The sequence below is a fragment of the Meleagris gallopavo genome, chromosome 7 (assembly GCF_000146605.3).
Source record: "Meleagris gallopavo isolate NT-WF06-2002-E0010 breed Aviagen turkey brand Nicholas breeding stock chromosome 7, Turkey_5.1, whole genome shotgun sequence".
NCBI lineage: Eukaryota > Metazoa > Chordata > Aves > Galliformes > Phasianidae > Meleagris > Meleagris gallopavo.
Genome location: NC_015017.2, coordinates 22,633,316 through 22,650,369, shown reverse-complemented (window position 1 = coordinate 22,650,369; position 17,054 = coordinate 22,633,316). Strand labels below are relative to the sequence as shown.

At 39.2% G+C, this 17,054-nt stretch overlaps 1 protein-coding gene across 1 annotated transcript; it reads left to right on the top strand.

Annotated features, from left to right (window-relative positions):
* The first annotated feature begins 6 nt into the window (after positions 1 to 6).
* On the top strand, positions 7 to 11,314 carry LOC104911735 (rap guanine nucleotide exchange factor 4-like). The gene is made up of 3 exons (XM_031554301.1): positions 7 to 112; positions 9,950 to 10,092; positions 11,193 to 11,314. The coding sequence occupies exons 1-3, from the start codon at positions 48 to 50 to the stop codon at positions 11,312 to 11,314; spliced, it is 330 nt and encodes a 109-aa protein (XP_031410161.1). The 5' UTR covers positions 7 to 47.
* Positions 11,315 to 17,054: the final 5,740 nt, after the last annotated feature.

The following is a 17,054-nucleotide window of genomic DNA, read 5'->3' as shown; positions in this document are numbered from 1 at the left end:
CGCCGCCGCCACCAGCCGGGTGTGCGGTGACCTGATCCCTGTCCAACATGGTCGCCGCTCACACCTCCCATTCCGCGTCCTCTGGCGAGTGGATCGCATGCCTGGATAAAAGGTATCGGGCGCGTTCACAGGAGCGGCTGCAGGGGGATGCTGCGCGCGTGTAACCTCTCCCTGCGTGCATGTATGTATGTATGTACGTGCGCGTGACGGTCCTCTCTGCTCCCCATCAGGAGCTGCCTTACATAAGGAACGGGCAGGTGGGAAGCAAAATGCCCGGAGGAAGCCGAGCCGTGTAGGAGGGGAAGGCAGAATGAAGGGCTCGGAACGCTCCCGGCAGCGGAGGAGACTGGCAGCCCCCGGGGGAGCCGCTCCGCGCCACTGCCCGGAAAATGGTGCACGTGGCGGAGGAGAGGGAGCGCCAGGGCGGGGAAGGGGCGCCGGGAACTGAGGCTGCCGGGCGGAGATGTGCCGTGCCCGCCATAGCGGGCCCGCCGTGCTCACTCACGGCTCCGCGCAGCGCCTCACCTCATAGCCCCGAACTGCCCCTCGCATCACCTCACAGCCCCGCGCTGCCCCTCGCATCATCGCACGGCTCGGTACTGCCCCTCATATCACCTCACAGCCCCGCGCTGCCCCTTGCATCATCGCACAGCTCCGTACTGCCCCTCGCATCACCTCATAGCCCCGCGCTGCCACTCGCCTTACCGCACAGCCCCGCACCTCAGCGCTCCGCGCCTCCCCTCAGCGCAGTGCCTGCCCCAGGCGCCTCAGGATCGGGCGGGAAGGGCTGGTGCGGGGCTGCTGGCCGTAGGAGAATGTGAGGGGAACATGTTTATCCCGAAGGCTCCCGCAGGGGCTCTGGTAAAGAGGCCAGTGCACGGCTGAGCCAGCTCCAGGCTGGCAGCCACCACCACCACCAGGTGCATGCAATTTAAAAATACTGGTAAATAATTCATTTTATTTTTAAGAGCAATCCTTGCTTTCCGTGAGTGCTGGGGAAGAAAGTGGCTCTCACAGCACACAGGTGTACAGTGGGTGGCTTGAGCATCCTATGCTTTGTTGTTACCATTAACGCTTACTGGATGAGTTCAGAATGAAGCCATTGCATTTGCAGACACTCGCTGCATAGCCTCAGGAAACATTTAGGAGAAATGCAGTTCACAGCCACACAGTGCAGCTCAGAGCTCCAGAGCTAGCTGGGTGCCGAGGCAGCCAACCTCTGGCACCAGGTGTGAACGGCCCCTATGTGCACAGAAAGAAACATCCTTGCATCAGTTCTGCATTTTCCAGGTGACTTCCTGGTGTTCTCAGGACTGCACCACCAGGAATGTTCTCCTTACTCCTAGCAGCAAGCTGTGAGGGGCTGAAACTTGCTGTCTACTGAAACACTGTCCAGTCAGCCTCCCCATGCACCTTTGATGCATAACTTAAAAAAAAAAAAAAACAAACAACCAACCAAACAAACCCAAACCTCTTAGAGCTTAAGCAATGCGTGTAAGTGTTGAAAGCACTCCAGATGTCAATACAAACAGAAGTGGTGATGGTAGCCCAGCCATAAATAAACAGTGAAGTGGAGGGCCTGATTCTTCATTCTAAACTGACACTGCTCAGGTGCGAAGAAGAAGAGTGTAAGCACCAGCACTTTGGTCACATTTCTCAGGATACTCAAATGCAACACATGGTGACTCAAGTTGTAAAATGAAATTCAGGGGCTCATGCTTAATGAAAAGTGTAGCCTTGGGTTGCGAGTGTTATTTCTAGGAAGTATAAATGAGGAATTTCATTTAGGAATCTGCCAATTTGATGATGTTGAGAATCTTTTTCAACCTAAATGATTCTGTGATTCTCTATATGTGTATACATAAAATTGACATACGGACTTTTGTTATAACGTCACTGGAGCTGTTAAGATCAAATTTCTTCCCTTTCTGTGAGTTTATATAATCCAGTAGCACCTGACAAGTAGAAAGAATCAAATCTAATCGCCCTGAAGGATTATTTATTATGAACCATCTTTCCAGAAGGCAATCTGGATGTAGGAGAAACCCAGAGTGGGAGAGACTGCAGGATTTTTCCTAGGCCTTCCTGTGCTTTGTTTTGTAATCGTAAATTACATATGCATACTTTCTTCTGTTTTTCCATTTAAAAAATATTGTTAAAATTATGTTGGAAAAGTACTGTAGGAGTCCAAGCACTATTAGATAAAGCACTTTAAATTCACACATCTGTATTTTTTTCCTATAGATGGTCTATCAACTTACTCATTTGAGTTGTACAATTTCTACCTCTTTAAAAAAAATCTTGAAACTTCTCTAAGCTAGGTGTGGATTCTGAAAATACAGGATAATTTAATGAGTCAATTCTCTGCAGGAAACCACATGTTTTTATTTAATATTTAGGGTACTTTTAATATATTTCAGTTAATGAATTTATACAAACGTGTTTCAAAAACTGAGGTATTTTAGAATTTTATGAGAGCCTCAGCAAATACATGTAATGTATTTGTATATGTCATGTAATGTGGATTATCCAAATTCATTCTTTAAAAAAAGGAGAATTAAACTATAAATGGAAATAGCAAAATGCATAATGAATGGTTATGATGCAGTAAGTTTTTCATGTACAGTACTGATGTATTTTGTATACATTCTTCATATTTTTCCCAAAGTCACATACAGAACTTGACCTACTATCATCTAAAATGAGAGCACATGCGTAACAAATCAAGAACTTCCAAAACATTTCAGGCAGAGTGTTATTACTGTGTGGGGTACTGTATATAGGCTGGGAACTCTGGTGCTTCAACCATGCAACTTCCGTACGTTATTACTGACATCAAAGCCAAAGATCAGCACTTAAGCATCAAATACATTGCACAGGATGAAGTCACAAGTGCAGACATAAGGAAATACCAAAAGGTCAGAAAACTGTCCACTGTCTATATTTGCAAGACAAAGAGATTATTTGCAATGAGCAACCATGTATCTCGCTTGTACCTGGAGATGTAAGTAATATTTATTTTCAGGAAACCAGTCCTTGTATCTTTGAAGTGAAAGTTGCCTTGTCACTGATTTCCTAGGGAGCAGAAGCATACCTACTGTCTTCAAATCCTTCTTTATGTCCAAACTGCACATACATAAAAGGTGGTTGCTGATTTATGCAAGTGCTTATATTTAGCTTAGGAACAACGCCAAACCTACTCTCATGGTTTCTTTCGCACTAAAGACTGCCTAACCAGAACATTTCAATGTCAACATATAATTACTGTATGTTAAATAAAGTGTTTGTTACATAGCTCTTATTTCTCTAAGCCTGATCAGAGTTTTGAATTCAAACAAGGGTTTTAATTTGATTCAGATACAAACTTTTTAAACGATGCACAGCATTCACAAGTCAGATTCCAGGATCTCATAGTTACCTGAAACATCCTGTTTTCATCTTATTAAATACAACCTTCAGTGCCTTAGCAGACTGGAGGAGCAGATCACAGAGCAAAGCATGCAGCTGTTGTGCTATGAATGTTATGATCTTTGCTCAGTTGCTTATAAATTATTTAAATATGAATAGGTGTTTCAAAGACATGTTATACCCACTGAGCTTTTGTGTCTAAGGTAGACCTCAGGCTTGTATGGATTTACTTTTAACAAAACCATAATAATACAGGATAATAGCTGAGATTTGTATCTTAAGCCAAGTTCCCATAGATTTGAATGTAGGTTCAGACTAAAACTATGTAACAGGAACAGATTTGAATTTGAGTTTATCTCGTAGCTCATCATAACATATCTTTGAGTTGTAAGTTACACGCTTAACAGTCGGTATTTTCTTCTACATGTGCAGATGGACTAGAATACAAAACTAATATTCTGAAAGAATTGTAAAAATATAAGGACAATTATTTTGTCCACAACTTGTAATTGTCTCAGAGATAACAGTATATAAACTTACAATCAGGCAATACAGTGACTATTTTAGACTTATGGACAATGTTTTAATTTACTCTTAAAATATATGTTTTTAGGACTGATAAAAATGCACTGTTTGTATACACTTTAAATTGTATACATTTCAAATGTGCACATTTAAGTTGTGTGAGTTTTTAAATAATGTTTAAAGTTTAAATAATGAGCCCATAGAAACACCACCACAATTTTTCTTAGTCTGGGACAAAATCATAGGCATACACTGCAGCTCCTGTTGGCTTACGCACTGTGCATTTTCTCTGTGTATGTGCCACGTGGCTGAGCAGGTGCATGTTTAGCTCATGCCTGCCTTACAGTATATCTACAGTCAGGATGTAGAAACCAAGAAAAAGAACAGTCTAAGTGTAGCCTAAGTGCTTGCTAGCACTCACACAAAGGTGCAAACTTCTGAGAATGATGAATAATAACAAGTTTGTATTTCCACATCACACAGCTCAGTTTCTAGTCCAGTACAAAGGTACAGCCTTTGATGAATAAAGAAGTGCTTTTTCTTCCCAAAACTCCTGAAGGAGACCAAAATAATTATTAATATGGTCTGCCATAAACCTGTTGGTCTCTACATTTTCACGAATATGCAGTGTTAAAATAGCTCATAATGAAAGCAGAAGTTGTATTTTGTCTGAACAAATTCTGGCTGTTTCATTCTCTTCCATCAGAGGTTTAGTACCTGTAATACCAGCTTCTATTTCTTACAATTGGTTGTACTAACTTACTTATTTGTTCTATGCATGTATGTTATGACACAGAAAAAGCAGTAACCCTAACTAATGAACACAAACATTGTCATGACTCACTAGAGCAGACTAGTATGTACATAGATCCATTAGAACATTATATCTGCAGCTTTAGTTGGCCTTTTAGAACAAGGTAGTAATTAGATTGGTAAAACAGGAAAGACATTACAACAAAGGTGCGATGACAAAAGGACTGGCACAACAGAGAGATAACATAAAGGAAAAAGATTGCTCACCGTATCAGAAGATTCTAGACTCACAGGAAAAACCTTCAACCAAGGATGGATCCCCGGAAAGAAATCCTTTCCCCATTGGCAGTCAGCCCTTAAATGCCATCTGAGAGAGGTGCAGCCAGGCTCCACCCCTTTTGGTCACACAGCTGAATTGCCTTCACCTGTGCTCCCAGGGCTGACCGGGTCCTTTCCCCAGGTGTTCAATCAGTGCTTCAGGCCGTGACTCAGCAGTTCCCATAGAAATGGCTACATGATTGGTGTGCTACTCTTGCAACTGCAGATGTTGTCTGCTACAGGTCGAAACTGAAAAACTATATGAACTGTCTTTGCTGGAATTATTTGCTGTTAGGATTTCATCTCTAGAATCTTGATTTTGAGCAGAATACTGTATAGCATTAATTATATTGCATGTTACTTGTCTGTTTTCATTGAAAGTCTCTTTGTTTTTTGTTAGTAAAAGTGGGATGGTTGTTGATGAAAAAAAATATTCACAAATGGACTGGTTTTGATGTTTTTACATATTCTATAAATAAATATTTTGCAGGTTAAGTGTCTTTTATAAAAAAAGCTCATATTCCAGTGGAGGAATAAAGCATCAACAAACCTGCTAGCTGAAACTGTGTTTTCTAAGTCAGGCAACCACTAGATATTTATCAAATATCAGTGTATGGGAACTGCTGAGTCACGGCCTGAAGCACTGATTGAACACCTGGGGAAAGGACCCGGTCAGCCCTGGGAGCACAGGTGAAGGCAATTCAGCTGTGTGACCAAAAGGGGTGGAGCCTGGCTGCACCTCTCTCAGATGGCATTTAAGGGCTGACTGCCACTGGGGAAGGATTTCTTCCTAGGGATTTCTCCTCGGTGAAGTTTTTTCCTGTGAGCCTAGAATCTTCTGATATGGGTGAGCAACCTTGTTTTCCTTTATGTTATTTCTCTGTTGTGCTAGTCCTTTTGTCATTACTCCTTTATTGTATTGTACTTTTCCCAGTGTATTTATCTGTTGAATTGCTGTAGTTAGTATTTCTTTCATCCAGTGTTGTGCTGTTTTTGTCTGTGTTTTATGTTTTCCTACACTGTCATGGTATTGTTCTCTGTTAGTATTTTCTGTGCTATATTTAAATATGCCTCTTATTGCTCCTGCTGGTTTATCCTGTCCTCAGTGAATGTTTCCTGAATTGACTTGTCACTTCATGTTTGAATTCAGCAGCTCTCAAAATGTATGCAGGTCAATTTAAACATGTTGATGTTATTTCTTAGTTGTTAAATATCTGTTTTCTTTAATAATGCAGGCCAAAATGAACCAAGGTGCATTTAATGTAGTGTATTTTGCAAACGATAGTGGCCAGCAGAGTTCAGATTAAAGTGTATCATCACTTGTGTGTGTTGTTCAGTTCTGAATTACATTTGCAGTGCATCCCAGAATTTGTCTTCATCTTAAAGTACTTTTACTGGCTATTATGAAGCTGTAGTCCTGATCAATGTAATTTCATCCATCGCTACTCCCAACAAATGGTATGTTATCAGTGCTGAGCTATGAAAGTTGAAGGCTTAATTCAATCAAAGTTAGTAGTACCTTAGTTGCAAAGAATGTATCATACATAACACTTCTTAAGAAATGAAAGGTGAAAACTTCCTTGCAGTTTCTTTTTCCCTTGAAATATTTTACCCTTTTTAACAAGGGTGCAAAGGTGGAAAAAATGCTATTCTTGCTTCCTATTATCAGTGTATTGTTCAAACAATTCATTTTTAACTTTAAATCTTTTTTAATATAATTGCTTAATAAATACATTGTTTGCTATTGTACTGCTTATCCAGTTTTCAAAACTGATCTGTTGGAAGGATGCATAATTTGTAGAGCAGGAAAGAAATAAAACATACTTGATTGCTTTGTCTTTCTAATAGTTATTCAGTGCTTTGGCCAAACAGAATTGAATGTGCAAGTATGATTAAATGAGTGGTACAATACTATGAAATGAGTGTATAGGTGAATGGGAAAAGCCTGTATTTGCACTGCCTGTCATTGAGGAAGACAGAAGAAATTCAGTCTGACAGAAGCTGATGGGTAGTCAGTCTGCATTTAATGGACTAGTCAATCAGTGCCCACATAGGTCAGGATTATCTATGGCATTTCTTGGACTCTGCATAGCAGAACATCAGGAATTTATTCTGATTTGTTGGAAACCAAGTTTTGCTTGTGTTGTTTTGTTAGTTTAGATTTTATCTCTGGAAGGATGTGTATATGTCAGAATCCTAGGGAAAAGGGTTTTTAACTAAATTTTGAGTACATGTGTTTCAGAGGAAATAAAAAAAAGGAATCCTGAAGTCACACAAAATGGCAAGTGAAGGAAATGAACTGTCACTTGATTTTCTGAAAGCCTTGTTATGAGAGAGCAAGGGAATGTTGAAGTGAAAGTCGAAATCGTGAAATTCTTCTGTCTTCCTCAATTGGTAGTATTACCATCAGATGTGCTAAGTGCCTCTTGAGAAGTTAATTGCTTTCTGCTCATGGAAGTAAGCCCCTGTGTGGACATTGCTTCATGTTAAAAGTGCCTTTGTTTATAGTTAAGACCTCAGTCTACCAGAAGTCGGAAGTATTTTGATAGTTCACTGGTAGCCCTCTTAGACTTCTCTTTCTCAATGAGAATTTAGAAGTCATAAAGCCCTACAGCCCTGCGCGGAGGATAGGGGTGCTGTAGTGTTGAGAAGCAATTGATTGACACTACAGTATTTTATTATTGCTGTTCTGTTCCCTCACTGAGTAGAACTATCCTGTTGAAACAAGTCTCATTGTTACTGATTATAAGCTCAAATGAGTTTGAGTATTACTATTGCACTGCAATCTGAAGTTTTTACACCTGCAAAATTCCATGTTCTAGTAAAGACTAAGGGCTACCTCAACTTAGGACACCTAGTGTAAGGTAATTCCTTACTCCTGAGTGCTGAGGATTTCTCCAAGGAAAATTCTGATAGTAATGACCATTTAATGGAGAGTGTGCAGATATGCTCTGGACAGAAAGAGGAATCCAGATTTTTGAAGTAATAAGCATAGTTGCAATCCAAGTGAAAGTAACATCTGCAATCACAAAGCACTGTGGCTCAACTGCTTGCTGAAGTTAGCCACTAAGAACATGTTACTTTATCTCTCTCAGTAAATATGGAATTTAGTTTCTCTGCTGGGCTGGTATTGAAAATCCTGGCTAAGCTATGCTTCTCAATGTGAGAATGATAATCCTCCTGTGATGGCTCATGTTAACAGAGCCAAGAAGCAGTTTTGTCAAAAGAGCAAGTTTTTCTTACACTTGATCTGTTTAAGATGTGATCATCTTAAACAGCCCTACTGTCACCTTATTCTGAACTGCATGGAAACCCTGTCCCTTCAGCAACTCTCAGTATAAAAAAGCTGTATGTTCTGTGGTGTATGATAAACCTCCCAATCTTGTCCTTCTGGCAGTCCCAAAAGTAGAAGGGATTCCTGCACTCATATTTCAGGAAGAACATGGATGATGTTGATTAAGTTTATAAAACCTGATGTTTCTAATTCTGTTTGACTCTCCCTCCATCCAATGGCATCAAGCAATTAAGGAATGCTAAATGCTAAGATCGTACACTCAATTTTATGCAAACAAACTGGTGAACTTAATCTTCTAAGAACAGTTGTATGAGTGAAACAGCCTCAAGGGGTTTTCTAGGAAAAGAGGATATATGGAGAATGATTTCCTTTTTTCCCTTCTGGGTTTTGCTATTCATTTTGAGAGTCCAAAAAGGATTATGGTGTTCCAAGTGCTACTGTAGTTTGGGTAGGGATCTTGTAAAAATGGATTTTAATTCTATTTGCTGGCTGCACCTTCTTATCTTCTTAAAAGGGTTTTGACAAGAGAATTATGTTTATTAGTACCTGTCAGCAAAAAAAGATAAAGGTGAATATCTTCCTGGAGCGATTTCAAAAAGGAGCTGCTGTAGTTTGAAGTGGTAAGAGGATATCACTGTGCTGTAGAAGCAACTGTATACACTAGAGAGTTATTATTCAGATCTGTAGTTAATAAGGGTAAGTCACAGTATAAATGAAGATAGACATTTAATCCCTGCTAGACTTAATTTAATAAGAGAGGTAAGAGTCAGAGACTTAATGTGAAGAAGATCTGGGATTCTTTCATGAGACAAAGATTTGGATTCCTAAAATCATTCCAAAAAGAAGTCACTAAATTCCAGCTGGAATGAGTGCTTGGACTGAACTTGAATCCTAAAGATTTTATTTTACCCAGTGTATAATCAATGGATATACAGATGGTATAGTATATCCAGGAGCTTGGCTGATGTAATTGTTATATTGGAGTAAGGAAAGAAAGACACCCTATCCTGGGCTCGTGAAATGGATGCTGGTGGAGCAGATCTCCAGAGAGATCCTTCCCCACTGGCAGTCAGCTCTTAAATGGGTCTAGGAGAGGTGGAGCCAGGCTCCACCCCTTCCTCCAGCACAGGTGAATTGCCTTCACCTGTGCTCCTGTGGCTGACTCATTGCTTGCCTCAGGTGATTAATCAGAGGTTCAGGCTGTGATTCAGCAGCCCCATACACCCAAATAGAAAGCATGAGTTTTTGGTACCGGTTCTGGAGGCTTCTTATGTGTTTGTACCTCTATGCATCTGTTCCCTTATAGATTTTACTGTGTATCTATATTATATAGTATATATATTTCACTATATATAATTCTAAGCTCATCAGGATGTAGACTGTACCATCAGATGGACTTTCATAGATACTGCTACAGCATGATTTTGTGCTCAATGGGACTTCTATGTTGAGATAATAACAATCATGCTTAAGTTGATAACTGAAAGTAGGATGTCTTGGAAGGATTTCCTTATGTACCTGTAAAATGATTTTAGTTGATTTATATTATTGTGTGACTTTTAATGTCAATATTTGTGAATTTAGTATGTGCAGATGGATGTGTTTCTCTGATACAGCCATTGAGAACTGTTTCCTTCTGTTGTCTTGCAGACCTTTGGAACGTTCCAGTGAAGATGTAGACATAATATTCACACGACTGAAAGAAGTGAAAGCCTTTGAGAAATTTCATCCAAACCTTCTCCAGCAGATATGTCTGTGTGGATATTATGAAAATCTTGAAAAGGGGATCACATGTAAGAAAGCTTCATGTAATGATTTATTTTAAGTAGGTAAAGTTGATGTTTAGGTAAGAATTGTTTCTAGGAGATTGTTGAGGGAGCACAATCAGTGGAATGGCTGTAAAAATGTTTACAGTCTTAGTGATGGGAGAAGGCAGGACTAAGTGCTGCTTGCTCTGCAAATACAATATGTGGTGAATCTATGGTAACAAGACACACGTTATTGGATTTAGGACTCTGCCACCATTTTGTTGAAAGATTAGAAGCAGTTGTTGCTTTTAAGCCTCCTTCTTCCCCTGTAAATGTATCATTGATCTCCTTAATATAGGTACTTTGTGGTGTCAGGAACACTTATATCAGTCAGGTATATCACTAATTGCATATGCTTTCCAATCACAATACGTTTGCAGAACTACATAGTGCTGTAGGGTGCAAGAGCTCTGTGCTTGCTTGGGTGATCAAAGTGCCAGATAAAGCTGGACAGTTGTGCTCAGTCTGTGAAGCTGAAGTGGAAGTAAGTGATTGCCCTTTCATAGAAATGTAAGAATTGCCGGAGTTACACCAGGGGTGTAGCTAGTAGAGAACTTCTGTAAGCAATGTTTGGTAAATTCTGAGACCCCCCCAGATAAATCTGACATTGTTTAGGTACACAGCACTGAGGTTTGTGTAGAGTAATAGGAATTCTGATGCTCTGTAATCACACTGATGGAATATCTGAGTATTAAAGTTCTGCAGTTGTTTCTCAGGCAGAATTCTTAATGAGGGCAGTTCAGTGCAGATGAAATTTAGAATCTTCAAATGCTGAGGGTACGTTTTTCAGAAAGTCTTTTTGTTATTGTTTGTTTGTTAACTAAATAACAACAACAAAAAAAAGCAAACTGGGAAAGAACAAAGTTCTGTGTGATTTCACTGGTTCAGTAGTCTTTTGATCAGTTTACTGAAATGTGTACTTTCCAGTGTCATTGGAAATACAATTGGACAAGTAAATAGTTTGATATGGCAAATATTTTACTGCCAGCAGTGACTATAACAGTACAGTAACATGAGGGAAAATATTTGATAATGTTGCTATGCTTAAGGTGATACCTCTTATTAACAATATTTCTTCTTTCCAGTATTCCGTCAAGGTGATATTGGGTCGAACTGGTATGCTGTTCTGACAGGATCACTGGATGTGAAGGTTTCTGATACAAGCAACCACCAGGTAAAGCATTGTTCATTAAAACCATCCAATTGATAGTACAACAAAAGCTTAGGAGTTATATCAAGGTAGATAACGATGGGATGTATTGTACAGATATTTTTTCTCAGTGGTCCTTTTCTCTGTGTAGGCAAATCATGCCATTGATTTCAAGAAAACTGAAATGAAATGCTCTGAAAAGGGATCTGCATATGAATATGAAACAGGAGTCCTAGTATTTTCTCATAGTACTGTATTCAGTTAAACTAAAGATGTGTGAGTTGTTAATTGATTCCCAAGAAACATAATTCAGTTCTTGTTTGAAGTTAAAAACAAACCCACCAACAGTGCAGTCTGATAACAGCATACTGCTGTCTCTCCTGAAGGAAGGGAAAGATGTGATAGTAATAATAGAGTATCAGAATTGCTATGTTAAACCTGGAGAAAATATATATTCAGTGTAAAGAAACACAAGCACAAGTAAAATACCAGCAATTTGCAAATGATTACTCAATATCTTGACACTCCTGTTTTTACAGAACTTGGAGTTTTGAATAGTTACCAATAAAAGGATGACAATTTAAAAAATCAATTACCCAAATTATATTATTATATCCCAGAATGTGTTGTGAGGAATTATAGTTAGGGTTTAGACCTATTTTGATTGAAGGGGATTTGATCAATGTAGCTACAGAATAAAGATTTATTCACATAAGTGTGTGTGTGCTTTCTTCCAAGTAGCTTGATATGCCACATCACTTTTTAACTTTGGATAAAGCAGTAAAATGTTTTCTCAAAGAAACAGCTGTATGAAGGATATCTGCAGTAACTCAGTGGTGACTGCTGGTCCCCTTATGTTTGTACCACTGGATCAGTGTGGCTTAGGAGTTGGTGCTTCTCCCAGCAATAAAATATCTCCCCTCAACTGTTCAGGGAGCTCTTGGATAGGTAGTGGTGCCTATCTTAGAGTTGCCATAGGGTTCAGAGCTTGGGAGAGGCTTAGAAACCTTAGAAATTGATTGTTGCATCATATGACATGACTCAATGTGCCTTCACATTAGTGGTATTGCTTAGCTACCAGGCACACTAGTACTACACAGTGTAACACTACCTCCTCAAATATAGTTTGCACCTGTCTGTACATACGGTTGTAATTCTTTGCCTGAAGTTCAACAGACTGGGGAAGGCTCTTTCTGATGGTAGACTGGTGGAAACTGGAGTTCTCACTTAGCTGAGTGCAGCATTACTAGTGAATTTGGATTAGAATGCAAATCAGGGCACTGGGTGAATGCTGGGTCTTTAAACTTCCTGCAGTAAAATGATATAAAAAAGGAGCTTCTTTCATATCACTTTTTTAGCAACCTCTTCATTATAGTACCTAGAGACTAGTAGAGAGTAACTAGCCCAGTTTGACCAATTCTCCACATTGCCTGGTTGTCATTGATATTTGGACTTTATGAGACACTTCTGTGCAAGTCAGAAGCAATAAGGAATATTTTCTGATCTTTGCCGAGAGATGGCACTGCACCATTGTTAAGACAAATACTCTTTACTAAATGAGAAATAAATGTATCCCCATGAGCATTCTGAATGTGAAAGTTAAGAATCTGGAGTGTTGATTTGTTGCATTAGGCAGAGGATTGAGCAGTTCAGCCTCTTAAGAAATGTAAATATTTTTTCTGCTCATTCAGGTTCACTGCATTTTCCTGCCAACAGGGAACTACAGAAATACAGTTCATATAGTTCTACTTAGGGAAATTATATTGTGCAGTAATTTCTAAACTGTTCATTTCCTTCTCACAGGAACAATGAACTGAATTCTACCACTATCTAGTTGCCATAGGATACAGCCTCACTGTTAGAAGGAGCAGCTCATATGTTTACCATTCTAATGCTGGAGAGGTTTTATGGATGGGGACCCCTGAATAATATCTGAGCCCAGTATTTTCTCTGGCTTAGCTGCCATTTTCTGTTTATGCCATGTCCTCCTCGTTCCTTGCTTTTCTGCTCCGTGTCCTGACTTCTGCTCCAGTGTGTCCTGTTCTGGTGATACCTTAGCTCCCTTGCTGGGATAGTGCTATGGTCCTTCTTGAGTTTGAAATACTAACACTCCTTCCTACTGTGCTTACTGCAAACCCAGATGATGGAGGAAATACTCTGCAGCTCCATGGGCTCAGCACTGACAGATGGAGTTGCTTGCGTTGTCCTTCTAGCTAGGAATGGATGACCAGTGCTCAAATGCCTCTAATCTGTCCTGGAGCGCACTTTCTAATAGCAGTTCCAAGGAGCCAAAGCTACCTTGGCCAAGTCGTGTTTGTTATTAATTGCTCTGTTTTTTTTTTACTCTTGTGACATAAATAGCACTAATGCTGATGGAAAATAATTCCTAATATTTGAAGGGAATTCATTTATTAATGACACCATTCCTCACTTTGTTCTTTTGACCTGTGGTGCACATACCTAGACAGGCTGATACCACTATGAAGAAAATGTTCTTGGGAAGCAGCTGCTTGTGATAAAGGCTGTTTGCTGCTTTGTGTCAATGGAATCGGTGATTGGTGGTACTGCAAAACAAATAATTTCATCCTGTTTTTGGAATATACAGCAGAGCCAATAATCAACTCTCCCAGCAAGTTCCATCTTCTGTTCCACACCTGTTGAAGATGAGCTAAATCTACAATTTGTCAGAACCAGAAATGATACCTCACCAGTCACACACGGTTTATGAACTGTGTGTATTGATTCTAGAGATCTGAATAGTCCCACTGACAGTCTTGGCCAAGAAATAAGAGGTTTCAACTTTGCTCACAGGTTGGGTTCTCAATCATCTTGTGTTCAAAAGTACACCTTCCAAGTAGAGGTTTAAAGCTGCCTATAGGAATTGTTTTGTTCTAGTTCATACATGCTGTTTTCTTGCTAGAAAATAAATAGCTGTCCTCACAGAAGCATTCTGGGAAAGAAAACTCAAATCTGCTTTACTTCCATTATTGTTTCATTAGTCTGGCTATGGTCTCAGCTGGCAACAATTAACCAAATTTCAACAGGAGGTTTTTAGTTGTTATGCCTGTTTATCATACTGGCTTGTAGCTGCAGAAGTGGCTGAGTGCCTCCTGGAAATTCTTAATTTCACTACCAGAACAAGAAACTTGGATCCACAACTTTGGCTCTTGTCTCTTCATAGTTGTAGCGGACAGTCTTTCTGAGATTGAGCTCTTCTACTTCAGGGTTTATTAAGTCTTGAAAATTCTCTTTAACCTGGGTACCTGTAGGACTTAGAAGCTTCATTCTGCTATTTCCCAGGACATGGAAATGTTGTTTCCATGAGCCTAGAAATCCAGGCCCTATGCTTTTCCTGTGGTGTTTGTTTGCATTTAGCAATGCTCTGACCCAGAAACAAGGTCTTATTATTTTTAAATATTTTCTTCAGTGGGTATCTTACTCGTAACAACAAAATGTCCTTGTTCAAGGCTAGCCTCTGTTTAGTGCATGTCTTGCTCTGTCTCTTAAACCTTAATCTGCCTTTGTTGCTTGCTAGTAAGTTTCCTCTGCATCTTCTTCAACTTCTTGGGCCGTTTTTACTTCAGTTTTCTGCACATGTTATGTTACAGAAATCTGTCTAGCCTTATGTGTTTGTGAACTAGAATTGTAGAAATACTGTTTTGTATCCCTGAGAGAGAAGCTATTCTTATTAGTTAGCTTAACTTCTTAATAGTTAATAGCTTTTATTCTTACCAAGGCATGTAGTTATATATCTTGCACAGCAAAATGTATCTAAATGTGTGAACGTATCAAATCTTTGGTGAAGCTAATGAAGTATATCTTCATGGAAGTTCTTGGTGCATGTCAGCTCATTCAGACACCTGTGATTATTTGTAGGAAATGTTAGTAATACTGCTGAGGATCAACTTGAAAAATCATGTAAACAGTGTTAATGTTTACATTACCTAGGATTTATTACCTAGGATTTTCTAATATAATAGGAGACATTTTTCCATCTACTAATTCAAGTGTCAGAATAAACGTTTGGAATATCATAGACAAACTCGGAATTTCATTTCACTTTGGAAAACTTTTTGACTCCTTGCAGAGCTGTGTTACGTCACAAGAGGGCAGTGTTAGAATATATAACGAACAGTACAGGTGCTGTTTAGTGCTGAAACGGCTGGTTTGAAAATCATATCGAACTATTTACTGAATGCATTAAAGAATTTGACTAGTTCAGATTTCTTTATTACTGTTATTTCTGTTCCACTGAGGCAGTAAAACATGCTAGCTGTTGATGACTGTGGCAGTAATTTCATTTGTCATTAAAATGGGGTGATACTATATATTTACTATATATGATATTATAATAGATTTGACAATCGCTCACGCAGTATATCCTGAGTGGTGGTTGGTCTGCTTTCTGTACAAACTATTTTTGAATTTTCTGGCTATTGAATAGTCAAAAAGAGACTGAAGAGGATGTGGGTTCTTGATTTTCAAGGTAGTATCATGCTACCAGGTGTAGAGGTAAGTGTAATGAACTGCTTGGTCTTACCTCATTTTACTTGTAACAAATAACCGGATAGGTACTAAATCTTTATGAAACTTTTAAATATAGTAAGTATCCTTCAAAATAAACAGAATTGGCAGCCTGTTTCTGTTTAGAGATACTGCCCTCAGTTATGAACAGATTATGAATGTAGTTCTTACTTGGCACCGTTATCTACCAAAATATATAGCAGTATAAGTTCCTTTTAGAGGTATTTCTAGTTTAGTGTTGTCTTAAATGCTGTCAACTGCCTCATCTTTGCTTAGGTTTTGAAGTCTATTTTGAAAATGAACAAATTATGAAGGATGACTGAGTAATGTCTCAGAACTAGGCTGCGAACAAAAGCATGACAAAAGGATCTGTATGACATCTCTGCCATATTCCTCAGTGTTGTTTCACTGGATTAGATTCAGAGACTTTTACCCTAAATGATAAAGATATGTTTGTTTGATACTAGAGGAAATTTCTTCTGGGAAGAAAAGGACAAAGATCAAACAGCATTTTAATCTGTGGTTTTGCTGTAGTCTGCCAGCTGATTCAGTGCATGCTGAGGGCCATGGATAATTTGTCTGTGTTTGGTGGAGGTTTTTTTTTTTAAAATGACAAGATTTTAGATTTTAGAAACAGACCAAATTGCTAAACGCAGTGTACTGACTTCACAAACAATTAGCCTTCTTTAGCAAAGCTTTGAAGGAGGAGCTTGGGTAGTACAGCACTGTGAGCTGTAGGAAAATGCAGACGGCTGAGGACCAAAAGTCAAACAAGTTAATGGTGTCACTGGAAAAAATGACCATGAAGAAAGAGATACAAGTGTCTGTGTAAGAAAGGGAAGAATTTCCTGCGTGTCTGAAGCTGAGAATAAAGGAGGTATGTGATAAGATGTGGAAATGAGGGAAGGGATTTCAAGATGACAGTCCTTGCAATACTGTGTTGTGAATGTAAATGTAAAATGCCATTGTGAATTTTGGGGATAACCTACAAGAAGCTGAGACATAGGTTTTTACTGCAGTCTGTAGTGAAGTGTAAGTATGCTGGAGCAGACTTAAGTTACTTGTTTAAGCATGATAAATGCTCTACCCTCTGTAATACAGGGATTGGGTAGACAGACAGACTTAGGTGAAAAGCCAGGTGTTTTAGTCTGCACTGAGTTCCACAGCATTGTGGTTATCTTGATTTAACTTAGCTTATGTAAAGAAAATATAGAAAAATAATTTTGATTCTGTCTCCAGACACAGTAGAAAGTATGGGAAAATGATGAAATTA